This window comes from Zonotrichia leucophrys, chromosome 10 (genome assembly GCF_028769735.1).
Source record: "Zonotrichia leucophrys gambelii isolate GWCS_2022_RI chromosome 10, RI_Zleu_2.0, whole genome shotgun sequence".
NCBI lineage: Eukaryota > Metazoa > Chordata > Aves > Passeriformes > Passerellidae > Zonotrichia > Zonotrichia leucophrys.
The window spans coordinates 4,130,880-4,154,199 of record NC_088180.1 but is presented as its reverse complement, the minus strand read 5'-3'; the positions used below and the strand labels follow the sequence as shown (position 1 = coordinate 4,154,199).

At 41.3% G+C, this 23,320-nt stretch overlaps 1 protein-coding gene across 3 annotated transcripts in view; it reads left to right on the top strand.

Moving 5' to 3' along the window:
- HMG20A (high mobility group 20A) overlaps positions 1-22,850 on the top strand; it is a 40,124-nt gene extending 17,274 nt beyond the window's left edge. For 2 of the 3 annotated variants that reach the window (XM_064722188.1, XM_064722189.1), the window contains exons 2-10: positions 4,228-4,320; positions 6,420-6,567; positions 7,849-8,064; positions 10,178-10,310; positions 10,689-10,720; positions 14,880-14,955; positions 16,254-16,469; positions 17,748-17,891; positions 20,162-22,850. In XM_064722188.1, the coding sequence (XP_064578258.1) occupies positions 4,232-4,320; positions 6,420-6,567; positions 7,849-8,064; positions 10,178-10,310; positions 10,689-10,720; positions 14,880-14,955; positions 16,254-16,469; positions 17,748-17,884 (1,047 nt within the window). In that variant the 5' untranslated portion in view covers positions 4,228-4,231 and the 3' untranslated portion in view covers positions 17,885-17,891; positions 20,162-22,850. Of the gene's footprint in view, positions 1-352; positions 372-4,227; positions 4,321-6,419; positions 6,568-7,848; positions 8,065-10,177; positions 10,311-10,688; positions 10,721-14,879; positions 14,956-16,253; positions 16,470-17,747; positions 17,892-20,161 lie in introns of those variants that run through there. The other variant, XM_064722190.1, reaches the window with a different exon arrangement.
- Positions 22,851-23,320: the final 470 nt, after the last annotated feature.

Sequence of the window (23,320 nt, the reverse complement as noted above, 5' to 3'; positions counted from 1 at the left end):
GTGACCAGGGCTGTGCCACTGCAGTGCCAGTGATTTATTGGTGACCAGGGCTGTGCTCACCCTGCAGTGCCAGTGACTCACTGGTGACCAGGCTTTGTAATTAAAAGAAAAGGGGGAATTGTGCAGGGATAGAATGTAAGAAAATAAAGATAGTGCAGAAGGCAGTCTCACCTCTGAGGAGTTGCAGCTGTGCTAATCACCAAAGATCAGGAGCAGGCCTGCCCTTAATGGGCCACAGCTGTGTCCAATAAAAAGAAGAGTGCTACAAAAGAGTGGGGTAGCTGGGTGAGGAGGGAGTTGGAGGTTGTTGGCTGAGCTGTGAAGAAGGAGTCAGTGCTATGAGGAGCTGCCCATGAGAAATCACTGAGAAGGTACGAGAGCATTGCAATAAGATGACAACAACCAGGGCTGTGCTCACCCTGCAGTGCCAGTGAATTGTTGGTGACCAGGGCTGTGCTCACCCTGCAGTGCCAGTGACTCCCTGGTGACCACAAGTGCCCAGGGGCAGGAGGGGCTGCCTGTGGCCCTGCAGCTGCCTCCTGACACCCAGCAATGCAGCCAGACTCTGCTGGATAAAATTCTTGGCACATTTTAAATGGCATTTTTGCTGTTCCTGATGCTTTGGCTGTGGGTAAATTTTACCCTTCCTTTAGCAGTTAGCCCTTAATTTTAGGGCCACAGTGTGCCATAGGAGTGCTGAACAGTGCACCAAATAATGTTGTGGGCGAAAGTTGAGTTTCTGTCTAGTCAGGCATGGATGTCTCACCATGATTTTAAAGTACATGCTTCTAGTTATCACTCCGGGTTGTACGCAGTGCATTTGAAATTTGATCACATGCTAGTGTCAGTGCTAGTGCAAATGTACTCACTACTGTTACTACTAATACAAATCTTCTAGTGCCTACAAAGGAATGTGAGCAGAAATTAAAAAGGCTTATTTTTAATACCATATTCTGGTTTTGAATGGTGTTTAATTACCCACTGTTTGATCCTTGATGTGTGTAGTAGCACTTAGATCTTTATGCTGTAGAAGTTTTGCTGTCATTTCCTGAGTAACTCTGTCAGACCGTGTTGGTACACTCTGTACCATTTTGTGTAAGTGTGATCTCTGTGGCATGCAACCAAAGTGTCCAGCTGAAAAATTTAAACTGAAAGTTATAAAATATTGTTGTCCACTTTCTGTGTCAGGAAGTCATGATTGCTCAGGGAAGGGAGGGAAAGGAAAAGCTAAATTAAGCCACTTTCTTGATAATGTAGGATTTTTTCTAGGCTCATATAGAGGTTAACTCACATAACTAATGCTAACCTTTGAAATCCTGTCCAATACTGCTGTAAATGAATAAATCAGGCTCTCTATTCATGTGTAGCTGGTTGCTTTGTTTGAGCCAACACAGCCAGTAGAATAGCAGTAGTGAACCCAGAGCTGCTCCAGTTGGAATTAGTTTTATTTGGAGGAGAGGCTTCCCTGCATTGAACTGTAGGGCTGGTAGGGTTTAGGGTTTAACTGAAGTTTCAGTTTTGTTTTTGCATTTGAGTAGATGTAGTTAAAAAATGAAAACAGGGTATATGTGTGAGCCACTAGAAAACTAAATGTACATTGTTTCTGTTGCCTTGAATTTAGTTAAATGTGTTTCAATAAACTTGGTGCTCTGCAGTGGGGCTCAAATTAAGTGGGTAATGATTTTGGAGCAGAGGTTGGGAGGTTATCCCTGAGAAATGGGACTGAAAGGCTTCTGTAGGTTCCCATCTGCTCTCAGGGAGTTTTAGGGGAGCTGTTTTGTTTTCTTGCTCTCTGGAACTGATTAGAAGCCATTGTAAATTCACTGATGTTACTTTTTCTTTAGGATGTGGGTCAGCATCCTCTGAAAGAGCTACACTTTTTTGTTATTTAACCCATATGCTTTAGACAGTATCTTCTCCTGGCTTCCTGTGTTTGTGTGCTGTTTATATGTTGTTGAGGTTGGTGTCCAGCTGCCTCCCTGCAGTTTGAAAGTGAGCTTGGGCCAGATGTGAGCAGACAGACCAGGACCTGGTGAGGAGGTCACAGTGGGCATAATTGCTTTGGCTTCTTTTTGTGAAAATCATAGTTTAGAATTTTTGACTGATGAATATTGTGCACCATGAAGCAGAACTTAATTTCCCTCTTAGATGATAACTGCATGAAGCAATTTATGGTGTATGTTTAGAAGCTGTGCTTAAACAGCTTCCTGGGCAGTGAAGAGCATGATTTTCAAATCAGTTGAATTTTCAGATTTCTTGTGATAGATAAAGTCCCAGCCTTTATGTAGTTTCTTTTCTCTGTGTGTAGATTCTTATCCATGTGTGAGGAAGGATTGTTTGCCTTCTTTAAGGATTTTAATCCTGTTTGTTTCAGCAGAGTATCTCACTACTTTTCCTCACAGCATTATATTATTTGAGTTGTCTTCCTGTCAGAGATGCTGGTATTTGAAAAAAACCCCATAATGTGGAGTTGTGATTCCTAGAACTGCAGATGTTGCTTGGAAGGGACATCTGGAGGGAGGTCATCTTAGTCCAGCCTCCCACTCACAGCAAGACTATTGCCAGCATTGGTTGAGGTCAGTTACAGCTTTCAGCATTTAAAATCTGCCAGGACAGACTCCACTTCTTTGGGAACACATCCTGGTGTCCAGCCTGAACCTGCAAAGCCAGTAGAGCTGGGGAGGATTTGGTTCTGTCCTCTGTGCCACTTCCCCCCAGTGCCTTTGGGCCCCTGTGCAGGCTGAGCAAGCCCATTTCCCACCATCCCTTAAAGCCCAGCTGCTTCAGAGCCCTGAGCATCTTGGGGAGCCCCTGGCTGCTCAGTCTCCAGCTGTGCCTCAGCTCTAAGGCTGAGCCCCCAAAACTGGACCAGTCCCTGGTTTGTAGGGCAGAGCAGGAATTCAGTTTGTTCACTCCTGGATGAACCTTTCCTGTACACAAGTAAAGATGTTCCTCTGCTGGAGATCAGTGCCTGTTCCACCCAGGAGTACTCTGCTTAGCTTTAGTTATCCCTGACTCCTCATCTGGAAAATGATGGGATGCTTAAGGGTGGTTCTAAGCAGCACCACAGCTGCAAAAGCAGGAGAGAAAAGGGTGAATATCAGCCATGTTGTACTTGTGATAGAGATCTGCAAAATCTGTAAATGCAAGAAGCATTTCTGCCTCTGTCTGTAGAAAACATCTACCTTTAGAACTGGGGTGGGATGTGGGAAAGCACATCAAATATTCAAAACATGGAGCAGGATTTTATTCTCAGATCACTTGGATTTCAGTGCTGGGTGGAAAGCACCAACCCAGGAGAAAGCAGTACAGGGTGATAGCTCTCCTCAGGCCCAAAGCCCAAGTGTAATGGGGAAAGGGACAGCAGGAATTGAGTGCAGTATCTGCTGCTCATCAGTGGTGATTCTGAAACTGAAGGAACAGGAATTTGAGTAGTATGGCCCTTCAAAATGGCATGAACTGGCAACTCATAATTGTAGAGTGAGTTTATTGAGGCTTTTTGTTTGTTTTTGTTTTCACTAAAATACAACATTTTTGTATTTTAGTAAGGAAGGGGATAAACTAAGTTTTAGATTTCATGTCTCACATTAAATTGCCATGAAAAGCCACAGGGTTACAAATGGAACTACTTCTAATTTGGAGGTAGTTTCAATGAGAAATACACAGTCCTTAAACCATTTGCTTCAGCAACAGTTCTGTGGGATTGAAGATAAAATACTCTAAATAGCTGTGTTCTATGCACACTTTGATTGATTGTGAAAATCTGGACAAGAAATTATTAGTACAATCTTAATTTGAAACTTCAGAGGGGCCTTGGTTTCAGTTTTCTTCTGGGGTCAACAGAAAGCTCTGGTGAAGGGTGCACTGTGAGGAATGATCAGGCAGATGGACTGGAAGAGCAGGATCTGCCTGCCTGTGTGCTGAGGATGGTGAATAGGGTTTATCTTGAGGGGTAAAACAGAACTGCAGGGGTTTCCAGCAGCACTGAGGCACTGGCACAGAGCTCAGTTAAAATGGAAACTCAGAATTGAGGTGTCATTTATGGTCTTTGTTCTCTGTCCCTAAGCACAGGACCTGTCCTGAAGCCATCAGCTGGGACTGGCCAACTGGTTCATGGGGTAAAAAAATTCCTGCTGTGTTATGGTGCTTGATTTGAAGGACTGCTGAAGGGAAACAATGACATAGTTAACTTAACCTTTTCTATCTTTGTGGGTTTTTTTCCCCCAGAGGTATGGAGAACTTGGTAGCTGGCTCCAATCTTCCTCCACTTTTTACAGATGAGGATGGATCTAAGGAAGGTGCTGAAATTAATGTAACTGGGTAAGTAACTCCTTTTTCACCTTCAGCTGATAGATACTATCTCTGCACCTGTCAGGGAAATTGTTTCAGTGGAAGAGGGCATTCTGAGTAATTTGTAAAAATAAGAGAAATAAACCCGACAGAATTCCATTTTGCAATGTTCCCTTGGCCTTGATAGAAGATCACAGGACTCTGTTTAGGAGAAACCAGAACTCTTTTGGACTGATGGAAGTGGTCACAAACTGTTCTTTAGTATCTCTTAGCTTTAAAAGGTAAATCTCTAGGATTTCAGTCTTAAGAAAGTGACATTATGGGGACAGAGAGGGAGGAAGTATCTGTTGGTCATAGTGGCCTCTGCTAAGTAAATTATTTCAATTAAGGATATCATCAATGTTCATCAGTGATCTCTGAAATTGATGTCTGAAACTGATCACTGACACTGATATCTCATTTTTGTCAGTCTGACTCTGCTTTTAGAAACTGCAACAATAGCCTCTTAAAATCAAATTGCCCAGAGAAGTTTTCTTTTAAGAATACATGGAATTTTTGCTCTGTTTTTATAATTAAAGCTTCTTTTCCATTTTGCAAAGCACCAAACAGTAAAATTCAGACTTTGCAGTCAGGTAAAGCCCTGTAAAAATTAATGTGAACACTTTCACTCTAAATGGGTCTGAATTTGGATTTATTTATCTGGGACTTCAAACTTGTGGGTGCCAAATTAGGTGCATGTTCAAATGAGGCTTGTGTTTAAGAGGTGTTAATATTTTGGCTGAGCTTTCATCAGTATTTGCTGCAAATAACTGTATCACATGAAGTTTCTCCTGTAGAGAAGTTTAAAGAACTTCTCTGCTAAGGGGGAATGGAGAGGAAAACTGAAATACTCTTCAAACCCTGACAGTGCATCCAGAGCTGTGTTGCTCCTATTCTTTCTGACACATAGCAAATATAATTAACTTAAGGGAGGATGTCTGCTCTGTTCCCTTGCTCCCTCTCTAATTGTCAGTAATGTGAGCTCAATCTGCTGTCTCAAAGTCAGCCATGGATCTCTGCAGCCCTTTTGTCTTTACCAGTAATTATGTCACAATTGCTGATTGTAGTGAGTAATGAAAATATGCTGTTCTCTCTGAAGACAGACATTCCCATGGGCATTCAAATAACAATTCTGTTAATATATATCAACTTTTTATAGCTGTAGTCTACATTAACAGGAACAGTTATTTTGAATATTTAAAATTTGCCATAGACATGAGTAGCTTTAGAGTGGAGTAAGTGAGCAAAGGAGACTTGAAGCATATCCTGCTGTTAAAGGAATTTTCATGAATGTAACTGGGTAAGGCCAAGTATTCTTCAGTCTCAAGAAGGGTTTAGAATCTGAGACGAGTCCAAAAATTTTACATTAGTTTTCCTACTGAGCACAGGGCTGAGAATGTCCACGGAGTTGTTACCCCAAAATGTGTTCAGCACTGTCAGTCTACCTTCAGAAATATTTCTGCACATTTGCTCTTCTTTTTTGCCTGCAGCCATCTTGCCCTTTTTTGGAGTAAGGTAGATTGATACAGCTCTTGCAGCAAAATTAAATTAGGGCCATTTTGGAGCCTGTTGGGACCTAGTCATAATTGTGTTTAAATACCCCTGTGTATGAACAGGAGAGTGTGTGGAATGAAGTTCAAGCCAAGATCATACCCAATCACAGATCTCTACATGTATTTGTGGAGAAATATATTAAATACATCCAGAAAGGTGTATCTTGGTTGATGATTGAACTTTTAATTTCAAATTCCTTATGGTACTTTTGAAGAAGGATAAATTCACACTGACTGGTTTCTGATGCAAACGTTCGCTTGCCTGCAAGTTGTTTGTATGATCAAATGCTTCACTAAAAATGAAACAAAATACCACTTGAAAAATCAAACTGGTCTGAAAGTCCATGGGAGCTGTGGTAGTTATAGTGGTTGCTTGGATGGAACAGCCAGTTCTTCAGAAATCACTTCTAAATCCCATTTTTCTTGCTAGTGTGAGAATGAATATATTTGCAACATTTTTACATGTTTTAGATTAGGGAGGAAGTGATTTAGGAATGATGATTAAATTTTTTGTTCTCCACTTCTGTGCTTTTTCAGATTAGCTAATTCAGAGAGTTCATTCAGTGGTGGAGCTTCACAGCCTGTGAATAACCCAGATTTGGTGGAGGACTTGTCACAGGCTCAGCAGCAGCAAAATGAGTCTTCTAATGCTGCTGAAACCACTGAGCAGAAGCCTGAGGAGGAGGTGAGATGAAATAATAGTAACTTTTCAATGAAGCAAAGGCATAGAATTTTGTCATTATATTGTCTTACCTGCTCAGATTTTATTTTCAATAGGATCACAAATTTTTATCCATTTGCCATGTTCATCCTCTGATTGCCTAATTTCCTCCTGTGTTGCACAGCTGCACACAGATAGCTGGCAGTGCAGAGAGCAGCACATGGGTCTCAGCTTAGCCAGAGGGGGCCACAAGCTGGTGCTGCATTCAGGACTGAATCTTCAACTGCCACAAATTGTCTTCTCTCTTGTGAGCCAGCAAAGTGAGCCATTGGAACGTTCTGGTAGTAACTGAGGTCTTTAAAACCATTGTGTTTTTACTACTTTAGACTATACCTTGTGTACCATCCCAACACTGATTTTTGGTGACTCAATCATGAAGGACCTGAAGTTGCACTAGGAAGTGGTTTTGGGGTTTTCTGGTTTGTTTTTTTTTGATGGATGTATCTGATATTCTCCCTTGTAGTTTGTTTTCAGCTGTGAGGTCCTTTTTTAATTGAGTAATAAAATTCCAGGAGGGAAACAAAAAGTAACATGATGGCAGGAACATGTTGATCTGGGGAAAGATTAGAAGTACTGAAAATAATTGTATGTACATAGCACTAGAAAATAGTGTTGTCCAGAGCTTGCTGTAGAAATAATTTGAAGCCAAGAGGATGAGTGATAATATTGTTATTCCTGTGAACTCACAAGTGTGCCCCAGACACATCTTAGCATATTCCCTCCTTTGGAGTTTGTTTGTTGCTCCATTGGAGGTGGTTACTGGGAAAGACAATCTACTTAGCAGATGAGAGTAGAAAAGCCTGTTTACTGTCTTTACAGCCACATTTTGGGCACATTGTGCATGAAGGACAAAGATCTGGAAATGACTACTTATCTATTATTAACTAGTACACAAAATCTCTCCAAAAAACCTTTTGAAGTAAATGACTTGTAGGGGAGGGTATGTGAGGGTGAGAATAACTAAAACCAAGCAAACAAGTAATAAAAGAATATTTGCAGTTGCATTAGTTGAGATGATCATGTTGTGGATTATCAGTCCCTGTGATTTTACAATCAGAAGTTGATGCCAATGTTATTTTGTTGTCCCTGTGGACTAGGAGACAAAAGTCAGGCTATCTCTAAAGTAGGGTTTGAAAGCTGCATCCATGGAGTGGATTGCAGCCGGGTACTCCTAATGAAGTTGTTTATTCCTTCCAGAGGGGTTATTTTCACTCAGCCTGAATTACCTTCATTTTCATCCTGCAGCAGCAAAGAACCAAGCGAGGAGGATGGGCCAAGGGGAGGAAGAGGAAGAAACCCCTGCGGGACAGCAATGCCCCCAAGTCGCCCCTGACCGGGTACGTGCGCTTCATGAACGAGCGCAGGGAGCAGCTGCGGGCGAAGCGGCCGGAGGTGCCTTTCCCTGAGATCACCAGGATGCTGGGCAATGAGTGGAGCAAGCTGCCCCCTGAGGAGAAGCGGGTACCACTGCACTTCCTTGTCCTTGCTGCTGCGTGGGAATGTTGGTAGTGAGGAAGGTGACACGGGCTGGTGGTTGAAATCGTGTTTAGGAGGATATTTCAAAATGAGGGCCACAGGTTCATGTGATGGGTCCTGGCAGGGCTGTGGCATCTCCTCCAGGGGGGACTTGAGGAGAGCTGTGTCCTGTAGGTAATGCAAGAATACATCCAGAATGGGGGCATTGCTCTAGTGAGACATCCCACAGTTCTTGTGATCCATCTGGATGTAACTCTGCTGTACCAACTCAGATACAGCTGAGACTTGTAAGGCCAAAGTCTTGAAATGTGATGTCTCCTAACTGGGAGTCCTGTGGCCTTCTGCACTATCTGACAAGTGAATGAAGCTCAAGGCCGTGTTTGGGCTGGTTTTTAAGGCCTTCTGGAGTGAACCTTGTTAATGGGTTAATTGCTAATTAATGTCGCACTGTCTTACTGTCCACTCCTGATTGCCAGTTGGAGATCACTGCAAAGCACTTTTTAAATCATAGTGCTACTGAATGCTCTCATGAATTTCATCTTCATATTTGAACTTTGAAAAATACTTTAAGGGTGTAATGATAAATGAGATGACACCAAAAACCAAGATTTCCTTTTGTTGCTTTTTTACTAAGCTTGTAGAATACCACTTTACAGAGATGATATAAAATGGTGCATAGGCACTGTGATTGAACCATAATGGAAAATAGGTGGCAAGGCAAAGCTATTGATTTGGTAACAGGGATAGTGGAAATGATGTTGCTTAGAGAAAAATCAGGATTGCTCCTGTGTAAAGTTGGAAATTTACATCCATGGAGAGGATGTCTTGTGGTGATGAAAATGTCTGCTGGGAGAGAATGGTAAAAGACATCTGCCCCTCTGTTCCCTGCACTTTAACATATTCCTATCATGTCTCAGGCAGATTTTTAACCTGAAAAAGGAAATTGAGTTCAAATCTCTCTTCTGTATGCTGCTTTTTAACTCCCCAGGGAATCTGTCCTCAAGTAAAGCTGTAAGTTTCTAACTCAGAGCAGGTCAAGGGAAGACTGCTGAGCCCTTTCAGCAACGCATTGCTGGAGGTGGAAAAAAAGATTTAATATCTTACAGACAAATAACATGTCCAAAAGCAGTGCCAACCCAAAAGCATCACCAAATTTACACCTCAATCCAGAATGTTACTATTGTCATCAGCCAGGTCAAAACTATGTTGCAAATGCATGGAAATCATAACTTACAGATATTGCCATGATGACTTAGAGAATACCAAATGACTAAGGTTCACTGATTTAATTCTTACATTCATTGAATTTTAAACTCATTTGGAGAAAAAATTGGGGAGGCGACTTTTTTCCTTGAAAGGATCCCATTAGTAAGCCTTGTGACCATTCATTAAATGTTTTTCAGTTCATCAGTTCCCTTAAAGGATTTTCCAGCTAAGCTCATTCTGTCTTGCAGATGTGTGAAATACCTTCAGGCTAATAAAAAAAAGGCTTCTGTTAACCAAAATGCAGATGGATTATATAAATTGAAAATTTTTCTATAAACCAAAATGCAGCTAGATTATATCAATTAAAACCAGGCTTTTTTATCTTTACACTGCTCTTTGCAATAGCCATGATGTTTTGTTCACCTCTCAGATGTGCCAACTTTTTGGTGGTGCTTTTTGTCTGTGGGGCCTGAAAACAAGTGTGTGTTTGGAACTCTGCTGTTATAGGTCTGAACCATAAAGCATCATCTGATCTATCATCTGATAAGGTGTTATTGTTTGGCAGCACTTCCTCCTGGCCACAGGACAGGAATTCTGAAGTGTCTGGTCTGTAACATGCTGGTAATGTTCAGTTGAGTAGAGTAGCAAGTTATTCCTAGGCCTAACAAAAAAAATTTAAGAGAATAGTTATTATAAAAAAGAGAGAGAAAATGGCACACCAGAATACAGTAATTTATCCAGAGATCTTATGTCTTTGCACCTCATTGTTTCTTCACTCCTCTCCTGTTTGCATAGGTGAAATGCATCAGCACTTCATTTGACAAGTTGTTTTTCTTCCCTTCCTCCTGAAGGGGAGGGAACTCCCTGAAACCCTGGGACTTTTTTGTTTCAGCGCTACCTGGACGAGGCAGACAGGGACAAGGAGCGCTACATGCGGGAGCTGGAGCAGTACCAGAAGACTGAAGCCTACAAAGTCTTCAGCAGGAAAGCACAGGACAGACAAAAAGGCAAATCACACAGACAAGGTATTGAAAGGGACAAAAGTATGTGCCTGGCTAGAACAATAGAAGATTCCCTGCCAGCCATGCAGCCTGACACTCCTTAAAAGCCTTGGATTTAAAGGCTGGATAAAAAGTGAATATGTTCTTTCTGTGGCATTTACCTCAGCTGTGTGTAAAGGGAATTAGACTTAGGTGAATTTAACTGTGTCTAGATTGTGTTGGAGGATATGCTTTAAGAGCATCAAAGTTAAGCACAGCTTCTCTGTGGCTTTGTAGGAGAGCTGCACAAGTCTGTCTAGAATTGTTGTGTAATTAGGGTTGTGTAACTGCCTTAATTCTTTGCTTCTTGTTTTCTTAAATTTTGTTTATTTTGAGAGACTTCTTTCTTGTTTTCTTTTTCAGATGGAGCAAGACAGCCAGCTCATGATCATGAGGTAAACCTCTTAATTCTACATGTACATCAGTGGGTAGACTTTCAGGTGAAAAAAAACTTAAAGTGAAGTCAAAACCCAGTTTATCAGAAATTGAGTGTGAATTCTTCCTTACTAATGCAGGTTAGCAAGGAAGGAACTTGTCCTGATGCAGGTTTTGAAAAGTTAGAAATGACTGAGTATTCTTACACTCATTGGTATGACAAAACTCAATTTGATGAGTCTTGGACAGGTACAAATGATGGAATGGAGCATAGTATGCACTGAAAACATTGGTCTGTTTTGTAATGCAATGTTAAGAACTTAAAAATTGTGTGAGACCTCCATAAGCCTGCCAAGTCAGCACCTTTAGGTGGCTGTTTTCAGGTACTAATTTTTTGCAGTAACACAAATGCTTGTGGCTTCCTTGAGAAGAAAATGGGTAAAGCAACCAAATAAATGGAAAATCTCTGGCTTAAACCCTCTCCTGCCCTCCCTTGCCCTCTGTATATAATGTCAGAGTGATAATGTCTGGTGCTCATCAACTACAGCACAGGCATCTTACCACAAATCTCGTGTGTCCTGGCTGACTGTGATTCCTCTCTCCTTGAAACACTGCAGCTTTCTCCAGTTGTATCACCTAGGGCCACAGTGCTTCTGTAATGGTTACCAATAAATTGCAAACAAAGAGCAGGGGAAAAAATCTTGATTATACACGGCCTCTTCACTTGTAAGCAATAGGGCTTTCTGAAAGATCTGTTTTTCTTTGTGAGGCTTTTTGCCTTGGGAAAGCAATCCAGTTTGCTTCTAATGTGTTCATTACAATAGTGACAAGGCTGAGCACTGCTGAGAGGCAGCTACTGGTCTTGAAGGAAAGTACCTTTCACTTTCAGGACAATGTTTTGGTAGCATGTTTTTTATATGCCTTTTATTAACTCCTAAAGGAAGTGCTTGCAGTGAGATTATCCTTTGGAAGTACATGGTCCCCAAGTTTTCTGATTCTACAGTCACTGAATCCAAGTTTGTCTCTAATTGTACAAAAACTGAAGGCCTCAAGTTCTAGGTTGGCTGTGACTGTTATGTATTGTTTAAGTTATACAGGTGGCAGACTACAAATTTGGAGTCTTCCCTCTTACCCTTCTGATTCAAGCTATCATTGCTGATGTTTCACATCATAAATGCAGTAAAAAATGAATTCTCCTCACCCTGCAGGACATTTAAGCTTCATCAGATACAGCTGAACATCAACCTGTCAGTCAGACATCCTACTCTGAACTGTGCCTTTGACTACTTGGTCTTTTTCACCTTTATATTTATAAAATCCCACATGCTTATCACCTGATGTGCTTTTGCATCTTTTGTGCAAGGAAGTCAAGTATTATAATCCTGTATAGGAGTGGAATAAGCAGAAAGCTTAGATTGCTTTTAGAAGTATCTGCTCATGTTGTTACTGGAAGTGAGGCTAAAGCTCTTTGTCATCTTGCTGCTTTCTCCTGTCCACACTGACTTTTGTTGCTGTGTTTGTGATTAGCAGGTACAAGCTGATGAAATTATTTCTTGAGAGAATATAAGAAAATAAGATCAAAAAAGCTTTTTTCTTTCCCTTCCTCAACTTAAGTGTTTATTGATGTGGTTTCTGTGAGTCGGTGTTGAAGATATTTTCAACATTGTACGTAGAGTTGACCTCTAAAGAGTTTCATGATGGACAATTCAAATACTGATTATAATAAAAAATAACTAAAGGATGAGAGAGAACTTATAATAGATATTGCCTTGGAAAACATGCACACACTGTCCCTGAGCTCATTATATGCATGAAATGGAACATTTTTCTTCCTTCAAATTCTAGTTTCATAAATATCACATATAGCAATATACAGTGGAACTATTGTCATCAGCAGTGACTAAACCCCTGGATAATTGTTCTCCACTGTTCTGTTATTGTTTATTTCCTCAAGCTGCTTGATTCCAAGTGGGTCTGGCATCATGCACTCAGTTACACTTGTTACTGGAAAGCTTTCAAAGGTTTGTGCACACAGACTGAGGAGAGCAGGGGCTGCCTCGTGGTACCTACTCTGAAAACACTTAATGGAGTAGTACATTTATTATATCTGTTCCTTCCACTGTTTGCAGCCTGACCATGGCAGCAAAGGTGAGCTTAAACCCCCCAAAATCTCAGCTGTCTCATTACCATACTTCACCAAGTCTCTAAGAACTTCATTGCAGAATCTTGAGAGTTCACCTCAGTTTTAATAACCAGATGAGATTGTTGACTCTTGAAGCATCTCAGTCTTATTTAAGGTAAATGATAGAAAGAATTCTGATTCTCTTTTGGTTTGAGGGATGACTAAATGATACGTGAACAGACTGGGTCCTTTCCAGTAGGAGGTAATCAAAGCCTTTTAAATGAGGATTTTAATCTTCAGTGAACCTCAGAGTGGCTTAAGTACTTTGGGGTTCTCAAGAGGATCTTTTATGTGCTGGGTAATGTATTTTGTAATGGGAGAGTGCTGATGGTTTTAATGATCACTCTTCTGCTTAGTAGAATTTCTTGCCTTTTGGAAGCTGGGCAGTTACATCTAAAGCCTTAATATTTTTAGTTTTTATCTGAAGAACCTTTGCAACCTAGGGCTGCAAAGAAAATATCTTTTCCTGGCAGTGCTGTCTCCTCCACCATCTATTCTGTAGGAGCCAGTGATGATTCAAGCCAGTGGCTCTTTGCACACAGGTAGTAACAGTGAGCACAAATTAGAATGTTTAAAATGGATATTTTATAAGTGTTCTAACCAAGCTTCATAACTGCCAACATTTCTTAGTGCACATTAGTGTTGAGATCCTGGATTCTGGGGTGAAATTAATTCTTAGCCATCTAGGCAGTGTTCAGACAAAACAAATGCATTATTCACACTTCTGTGTATGTCTTCTCTTTCTAAATATACTCTTGAGACATTTGCCCTGTAGCAGCACGTACAAAAACTTCAGTGAAAAGCAGGTGTGATCATAAATCCTAAATAAATCCTACTGTGCATCACAGAGCTGGGAAGAGTTGCCCTTCTCTCCAGTCTTCCCTGTTTCTCACGTGTCTCCAGCTGATTGAGGCCAAGTGAGGTTTGAATTCTCACTCAGTAAATACAGAGCTCCTCAGCTGTAATTGTGCCACACAATAAAAGCTAGCTTATCTTTAAAGGCAATCAATGGGCAGTCTGTCTCCTTAGGGAAAAACAGAGTAGCTGCAGTTCCATCTAGTCCTGTCTGTCCTGGTTGGCTGTCAGCTGGCATTCAGGCAGCCCTCTGTGGCAGACAGCACTGTGGTGATCTGAGCTCAGGGGCCACAATTCCCTTATCAGCTGTCAGACATCGGGGTTGTCTGCTGGAGGACACCAGTCACGTGTAACACTGCAATTCTGGATGAGGAGTTTGTGATTCATTATCAGCCGTGGTGTTTGAGAGTTGTGAAAAGCTTTTGTTCTCCACACTCTTTCCTGCTGAACTTTATTTCTGTGCTAAGTTACAGGTTGATCATAGTTGCTGCAGTTTATCAAACCAAATTTACGTTGGCTTTGTCCATAATGATTCAGGTGCTAAAACAAGCATTAATTCCTGTTGATTTAGAAGTGGTGACTGAAGTATGTTATAGTAGGGGGTTTTTGCCTTGAGTCAAATCACATTATGTACAGTTTTTTTTACTAAGTTGTAGAGCATTTCCTGATTTACAAGTATTTTTTGTTTTTTCTCTTCAGTGTTGAAAGGCCAAGAGCCATGAAACCTATGGTGCATTTTACTCACTCTGTCTCCTGTTTGTTGATATTCCTGTAAAGACTATTTCAGAATGTCAGTTAGTTGATGGTGGAAAATATGAATGCATTCAGATAGTTTAAAAATTAATAACAATAATAATAATTTAAAATAATAATGAATAATTCTCATGTATAATGCCACTAGGATGAAAAAGTCTATTTTAGTATGTTGTATGTCCTTTCTTAATGATGGTTTGATTAAACCTATATCTGAAAATCTAAGACACTTCCTTTGGCCTTCCAGGAGCTGGAAGTGTCTTTAATCCATACAGCTTTTAGCTGCCTCAGGTTTTGGTCTCCTTGGCCTTTTATTCTCATGATCAAAACAGTTAAATTAATTCCTGAAAACAAACTGTTTAGCTACATTATTACTTGTTCTATTGTAGAAAGAAGCAGATACAAAGGAGAGATCTGTCTTTGATATCCCAATCTTCACAGAAGAGTTCCTGAATCATAGTAAAGGTAATTTTAACTTTTCTAGGATACTTTCCTCCTTGCTTTTCCACAATTCTGGGCAAATGCTGTCCAGCTGAAGAGTCCTTGCACTCCTCCCATCTCAGCTCACATAAAGACTTGGGTATAGTTTCTGCTATTACCTTACCTCTGTATATGCGCAATGGCTGAAAAGCAGTTTTTCCTGGCATTGTCTTCCCAAATTAGCCTTTTTTGAGAATGTTTCTGATGTTTATTCCAGCCAGTTCAAGGTTTGTCTACTGTCCTATAGGACTAAGAAATATCTGAAATGTATCCTGATAGTGATTCAGGCCGGTTAGCAGTGTTTTATTTCCCCCCATATGGGGAAGATTACACTGATATGTTTTCTGTTACTCTGTTTAGTTTTCATATCTGTGTGTCTCAAGAGTTGAGTATTTTTTGCCAGATTTCTTGAAGACTTTCTTCACTGAACAGAATTTAGATTCAGATACTTTCTATGGTCAACAGAAGATTATTTTTGTAACTGGTGTCTTGATTGCAGGATTCTTAGCACTGCCACTAAACTTTGTCATGCTGGTTGCATTTGAAATCAGCCTTGCAGTCTTCCTCCCTGATCAGTTCCCCCATTCATTTCCATTCTGATGCTTTGAATGTTTTCCTAGTTGTATTTCTCTCTAGGAATGATCTCTGTAAAGTGCCGCTGTAGGTGCTGTTGTCACTCCATGATGTGATGTGTGGAGAGCCTGGTTTAAGCATGGCTTGAGGAAAGAGGCCATGAAGGTATTCAGCTGAGGGAAATATAGAAGCCTGCTGTGAAGCAGCCTTTCCCAGGCTTGATCCTGTAAATAATTAGGTTCTCAGCCACCTTTTATATAAAACAACAAGATTCTCAGACCGTTCTGTCCTTGGCTGCTACTGGGAACAGACAGCCAGTCTGGGAATAGATATGAAGGTTTTGAGAACCTTTAATATCATGGTGGGAACACTGATCTTGGTTTCAGTAAACTAACTTCAGGTATTGTAAACAAAAGGAGGAGCTGAAGTTTTCTCTACAGCCTGTCAGGAGCTCAGATTTTGCAATATGCATGAACTTAATTAACACGGTTATAAAAAGTGACTGATTGAGTGAATAAACGGAGTCAGATGCTACAGCAACAAAGGTGGTCGCTCCCTCACTTCAACAGTGATGCTCTTTATCTATAAACCACAACAGCACCATTTGTAATTATCAGCTGAGCACTCCAGAACATTCTGTCTCATTGCCTGCTGGTGCTAGAGATGTTTGTAGCAGTTTCTGACTCTCTGGGCTGGGTTGGTGTTGGCAGCCCGTGAGGCGGAGCTGCGGCAGCTGCGCAAATCCAACATGGAGTTTGAGGAGAGGAACGCGGCGCTGCAGAAGCACGTGGAGAGCATGCGCACGGCCGTGGAGAAGCTGGAGGTGGACGTGATCCAGGAGCGGAGCCGCAACACGGTGCTGCAGCAGCACCTGGAGAGCCTGAGGCAGGCCCTCACCAGCAGCTTCGCTGCAGTCCCGCTGCCAGGTGGGCCTGGGAGATCAAACTGCTCGTGTTTATATTGTGCTGTGGGCTGAGAACGTGTGGGCTGCTGTCACAGACATATTTTATGAAAAATCCTTTTGTTAGGATTTTTTCTCCTGAGAAGCTGAGAACATATTACACAAACAAAGGCCTAACCCCCTGAACATCCATTGACCGAATCTCCTCCCCCCTGCTAGTCCTTTCATGCTGACTCCTCTCCTTCAGAATCATAGTGAACCAAAATCACCTAGAACAAGAACCCATCGCCCGCAAATGAGTCTTTGCCACAAGAGTAATCCTAGCTCAACTATTCATCCTTCTATCTAGCCTTCTCAGCCTCAGAATTAGTGCTCCTCTACATTGCATTCGAAGCCACCCTAATCCCCATCACACAATGAGGGAGCCAGCCAGAACAAAATGTAAACAATAATTATCTGCTGCTGTGGAATGCAACAGTTGCATCTTTGATTGGTCTCATGTGGTTGTTTTTGATTAATGGCCAATCACAGTCCAGCTGTCTCAGACTCTCTGGTCAGTCACAAGATTTTATTATCATTCCTTTCTATTCCATGCTAGCCTTCTGATTGATCCTTTCTTCTATTCTTTTAGTAAAGCTTCAATATAAAATTTTCTTTTAATATAATATATATCATAAAATAATAAATCAGCCTTCTGAAACATGGAGTCAAGATTCTCGTCTCTTCCCTTGTCCTGAGACCCCTGTGAACACCACCACAGGCTGCTCTTGTACTTCTGTGCTCTTGGCTGTTTCTGAGCTTTTGTTGCATGGGGTAATGAAATACTAAAATGCATGCAGGGAGAAGTGTAGAATCAGTGCTTTATTTCAACATGACATTTATTTTCTTATTGCTCCGACTCTTCCTAATAAAGTGAGACACATATTCAGTCCTGGCTCTCCTTCACTTGTTTTATGAAAATGTTACTGAATAGAATAGACAGGACGTGCAAGTTCCTTGATTAAAATAAAGGCTGTGTCTGTATTGTCAGCTGCCAGGGAACCTGCTTAGGTTCTATGAATGCCCAGCTGAAAGAGTTTGTTATAATCAACTATGAGACCCAAATAAAAGAGAGCCATGCTTCATTAGTCCTGATATCCTTGGAACTACTCACTTTGTGGAGTTAGGAGGACATTGTTTAGCAGAATCTGTCACAAGAGCAGTTTGTGTGTTGGCACAAATTACCCTTAGCGTAGTGTTAATGTTTTTGTATTGCTGTGGTGACCAAAGCACCTTGTGGCTCACTCCACTGTGCTCACCGTAGGCAGCGGGGAAACCCCCACGATGGAAACGATCGATTCCTACATGAACAGACTGCACAGCATCATCCTGGCCAACCCCCAGGAGAACGAGAACCTCATCGCCACCGTGCGCGACGTGGTCAACAGGCTGGAGCGTTAGTGACGGGGTGAGTGCTCCCTCCCAGGCTGCTCCTGCTGCCTGCTCCCTGCCCTTGGCACCTGCTCTGCTGCTGATGCCTCTGCTGATCACCAGATTGTACAATCAAAAAGGTTTCTTCCTCAAAGCTGCAGGAGCAGCTTGTCTTAATGAAAGTCAAATTGGGTTGAAAGGATTCCACGGCATTAAAGGGCTCTGAAATTCCCTTTAGCTCCAAGATCTTTATGTATTTGTATAAGGTGAGTAAGAGTTCTGACAGAATGGTAACAGGGTGACTAATTTAGAAGAAGATTCCTTTCTTGAGTGAAGTAAATCTGAAGATTTTAGCAGTAATTGTAGAAACTGATGGCCATGGGGAAATTCTGTTTGTCTCAAGAGGTTACAGGTGAACTCAATTCTGTTATAAATTGAAAATGCTCTACCTCTGCTCAGTGGCACCTGTAGTCAAGCAGCTGTAATGAGGAAGGCTTAGATGCAAATGGAACACTGAGGTATGGTTTAAACTGTACATAGTATTTGCTGAGACTAATGTTTATGTGGCATGTGCGTAGATTATTATTGAGCTCATGATTCTGTATTTTTGCTGCTGTTTAACAGCTTGGAAAACTGTAATAGAGAGCAGAGTAGAAAAACAAATTAACAAAGAAGTAAATACCAGTCTTTCTGCATTACTGTGCTGCTTTGCATTTCCCACACCTCTCACTCCCCCACTTGCCCATGATGCACAGCATTAGGCAGCCATGAGGAGTTTGCCTATTTCTATTTTAACAAAGTGCATACCTTCATTCTTCAGGCATTTATTATGTAGAGATCTACTGTACATGTCTTGAATAGTGTTTAGAAATGCAAATAAAGCTGCCTTGTGCCATCTGCAAATATGAAGACAGGGCTTTTCATCCTTTCTGGTTCTGACCTTTTGTGGTGCTGTGTAGAACAGTTAATTACACATTTCCCATTATAGTGTGGCTTTAGCTGGGAGATCATTGTCCTTCAGGAGGGTAGCCAGATGGAACGGACTGTAGTTCTAAGAGATGACTGAGCTCCCAGCAGAATAAAGAAGTGCCTTTACTGCTGCTGTTTGTGAAGGGAACAGCTTGTCGATCCAGGTCTGGGATTTTTCAGCAGCTCATCAACCTCCTCCTTTTTGTATACTGTTTTCAGTTAGTTCTCAGGCTCAGAGGTAGAATTGGGAGGGTTTACAGAATGGCTAACAGGGAGAGCAGTTTCTCATCCATCAGTTATTAGAAGGGTGTGCCAGGCCCACAAATGGATATTTGTCCTTTAAGCACCTTGCTAGAGAAATCATATCACAAAGCTACTAAAATCTAGACTTTCATTCTCTTGCCAGATGGCTTCATCTTTCCTAAAGGATGGACAATTTCTGTCTTCCTAAACATATAATTTTCTTGGATAGGCTAGATTTGGCTGTAATTGATTGAGAAAAAGTAATTCTTGCTTTAAAATTCTTCCTTCTAACCTCTACTTGAAAACTAGTACTTCTTTCCTTTCTTTTCCTACCAATGCCTTCTCTCTTTTCAGCAGCAAAACAGTGTGAGGCAGTCAAAAATGGAATTAATAATCTCATAGTTTCACTGGATAATGGCATGCTTGTGATGGAATATAATCAAATAATTAATGGGACTGTTAATGACACTGACTTTCACTTGGCACTGATTGTATTTTGAAACTAAATTTTGGAAGGAAGAAGGTTGGATTTTGTTGGATGCAAATCTAGAATATGATAGAGATTCCCTGGAAAACAAGGAAGCTTTGGATAAAAGGTTCATCTGGCACATGATGAACTGTATCAACAAACTGTCACCATCAGTGTCCCTTTGTTAATGTGCACATGTGTATATTAATGCTGGATGTAATCTCTGTCCAAGTGGTCTGTTTGAGGCTGGGACACATCACAAATCAATACCACAGAAAACTGTGCCATAATGCTCCTGAAAACAACTCTTTCACAGATCTGAGGTGGGTTTTGGTGGCTTTGTACATTGTGTTTTGGGATATTTGATTATGCTGGTCAATATTTTGGTTTTTCTGTACTGCATGGTAAAAACTTCCTTGTGCAAACAGTATATGGGGAGAAGAGGAAGGGTTTTGTTATTTAGCACTGGATGGAAACAGCAACTCAGTTTGGTTGTGTCTCTAGAGGCTGCTTTACTATCCTGAGTGTTGTGTTTTCAGCTCAAACACCCAAACCCCTGTCATGGTGCCTGTTTGGTCCTGGCAGATTGTAGAATTCTAACCCATATTTTTCTGTTTCGTCTGCAGGTCTCGTGACCCGGGGAAGCTTTACAAAATTTTTGGCCAGTGTGGAATAAGAAGCCATGGGGGAAAGCCTGGGGTGGGAGGCAGGATGGCAGGGTTGTGCTGGGCCCTGCCTGTGTCATTTGTCAGGGAGACAAACAGATCAATGCATTAAGAGATGTTAAGAAGCCACGGACACTGCCCACTAAGCATTTGGAACTGTCCTCTGTGTGACCATTTAAGAGCATGCAACTTCTGTGCAATCTACATTTTTTTATGGATTTTGCTGGGTGTGAGGGTGCCTGCATTCTGTGGACTGGCTGGCTGTGGAGATGAAATCTCAGCTTGTGAAATGGAGTCAGCGTATATGTTGTAGTAATAACTTTGATGTGTTATATTGCCTAATGTCTTCTAGTGTCTTTTATTTTGTTTTCATGTTTATCCTGTGGGGTTACCTTCCTTCACTTCAGTTCTCTTCTTTTGATCTTGTTCCCTGATTCTTGCAGTACTGGATAGCAGTGCTTGTGTTCTCTGCTGTAACAGGGAGTTTTCCTTGGTGCACAGTCTTGTTCTCCTGCTATGTTTATAGGAGCTTTTCTTAAGCAAAATCCTGGGGGTTTTTTTGTGTTAGCCTGCAATTCCTACAATGTGACTTTGCCCCTGCTAGAGACTGGCTGTGGTTGATGCTTTGTGACTTGATTCTACTATGAGACAGACTTCTTCTCTTCCCTCTCTTCAAGCAGCTCTCTTGCACATTGCATCCTGCTCTTCTGTGGAGGTCTCTTGAAAATGTTTGCTGGAGCATTTTACTATCACAAAGATCAGTGCAAATCAAGATAGAAAGTGAAACATTAGTTCTTCTCAGCAGGGAAAATGGGATTCTTCAGTTTGGACTAAACCCACAAAGCTTGCCCTTCATCTGATACATTGTTCAGTCTAATTTAATGTTGTTGCTTTGTTTTTGAGAGAATGATCTCATGGGGAAAGCAGTTTTCTATAAAAAGAGAAATGGGCACAGGGATTGCATTTTTTCCCTCCCTGCCCTCCTGAAATTGCTGTGCTGGGAATCAATGTGTCTGGAAGCAGCACATATATTTTTGCATGAATTATTAGAGCAGAGAAGGTTATTAGCAACTAGGTCCACACAGCCCACAGAACTCAGCATTGCAGCTTGTTTCTGCTCTCACCTTTTGTATAGTCCAGTACTGCCCATGGAGCCCATGGCATTCAGCATTTTGTGTTCCAGCTGACCTAAATGGCCTTTCACTTGCATTGAATAGAGCTCTGCACGTTTGAGTCTGATCTTGCAGAGCTACACCACACCTCCTGGCAGAGCTGGGGCACCCACTGCCTGCACTGGCTTATGCAAAACTTCCCTGCCCTTTGGGTCCTGTCAAATTGTTGGTTCTGACTTTGGCTCAGCACTTGTTGGACATCTCTGGGCTTTATGGGGGTGGTTGAAATGCTCTTGCTCCCACATGACAATCTCTTTGCTCCAGCTCATGACATGTGTTAAGATTCCCTGTTGTGGAGGTTGCTTGTGTTGCTGTCAGCATCACTTTCATGTACCTGGACACGAATATTTTGAAGATTAAAAACCATTTTCTTCTTTTCCTGCGCTGCAACATGGACGTTGTGCTGGCCTGGAGCCATCTTCAGGTCAGCACCTTTATGCCAGGTCTCAGCTTACTCCTGGGGTTATTGCTGTAGCCAAGAAGCAAGGATTTCCATGTAAATCAAGTCTTCCTTCAGGGAGGAAACTCCTTTCTCTTGTTGTCTGTTTTGCTTTCAAGACTTCACAAAAAGGAACCTCAGTTTGCTGCATTGACTTCCACTCTCCTTAGCATGGATGAGACCAGCTGTTGCTGCCATGAACTTTTTTAGTGTGTTCTGTAAAGAATGTTGTAAATCCTAGAGGTTGTTAATGCCTCCAGTAGAAGCACCTACACCTTCATCTCATGTATGTATCTTGGTTTTTTAGAACTGGTGATGTTTGACTCTCTGTTGAAGTGGCCAAAATGCGCTGCATAGCCAAAAACTGATTTACAAAATCCTGTAGTTCTGTCTGTGGCATCCTACCTAATACCTGGAGTTGTATCCCATAATGACTCCAGAAATTCCATGTAATGTAGGATGCACTTCCAGGCTGTAACATATCCAATCCATCAGTAGGGTCAGATGGCTTCAGGCTGCCTGCTTACAGAAATCTGCTCATGGATACTGCTCATCCATCTCTGCTGAGAAGCATGCCAGTGTTGTGGGATAGGAAATTCAAGGTGATATTATTAGCTGGGGGCTGACAAATCTCTTGCCTTTTCCCACAAGGAAGGAGGTGGGGTGGATTATCCATCTTGAAGCAGCTGGGAGAAGGCTGAGTTCTTGCTCACTGATGATGTGACAGATGATGTTTTGTCTCATTAAGAAGCTTCTTATTTATGTTTATTAACCCTATAAAAATGGATTTTGTCTTTCCAGTGTTTTCGGAGTGTCACTTCAGTTTACAGTTTTCAGTGTTGACTGATTAAAAAAAAATGAAGTGGGTGTCAAGGAGAAGAGAGGAATTAAAATGATTTTGTCACTTGCAGAAATGTTAAGAGAAATATATGAAAGCAGAATCCATTTGCTGGATTAATGTGTTTGGAATTGTTTAAATGCCAAGTTTTCTGTACAATGTTTTTGTAATTAAACTTTGGAGCTCCTTGGTTTCTAAGAAGTTGATGTGCTTGTTTGACACTGCTTCATTAAAATTGTTCAACGCTGAATCCATTCTGATTCAATTTTAACTGCATTTTCATGAAAGAACTGTTACTACATTGACCTCTTGTCAGAGATTTTGGCAATTCCACCTTAACCTTTGAACAGAAATGTGCCTCTTCCACCTCTCCATCCTAAGTGCCTTCCTCTGGAAAAGCTGAAGGAATTTAGGTAATTACTTACAGTGGTGAAAGCATCAGAGGTTTTGGTTATAGCTGATGGTTGCCAGGGTCTTTCCCCAACTTGACTAACTTTAAAAATGTCATATCTCTCATTCATCCCTATTTTACATCTTTGTCTTCCTTTATCCTCCCTAATTTCCCACCATCATAGTGATTTTCTTTAAGAACCTTCTGTATCATAACTATTGATAACTATTCATAACTCCCTGCTTGATTTTCTTTTCCCCTACTAGATTTTTATCCTCTC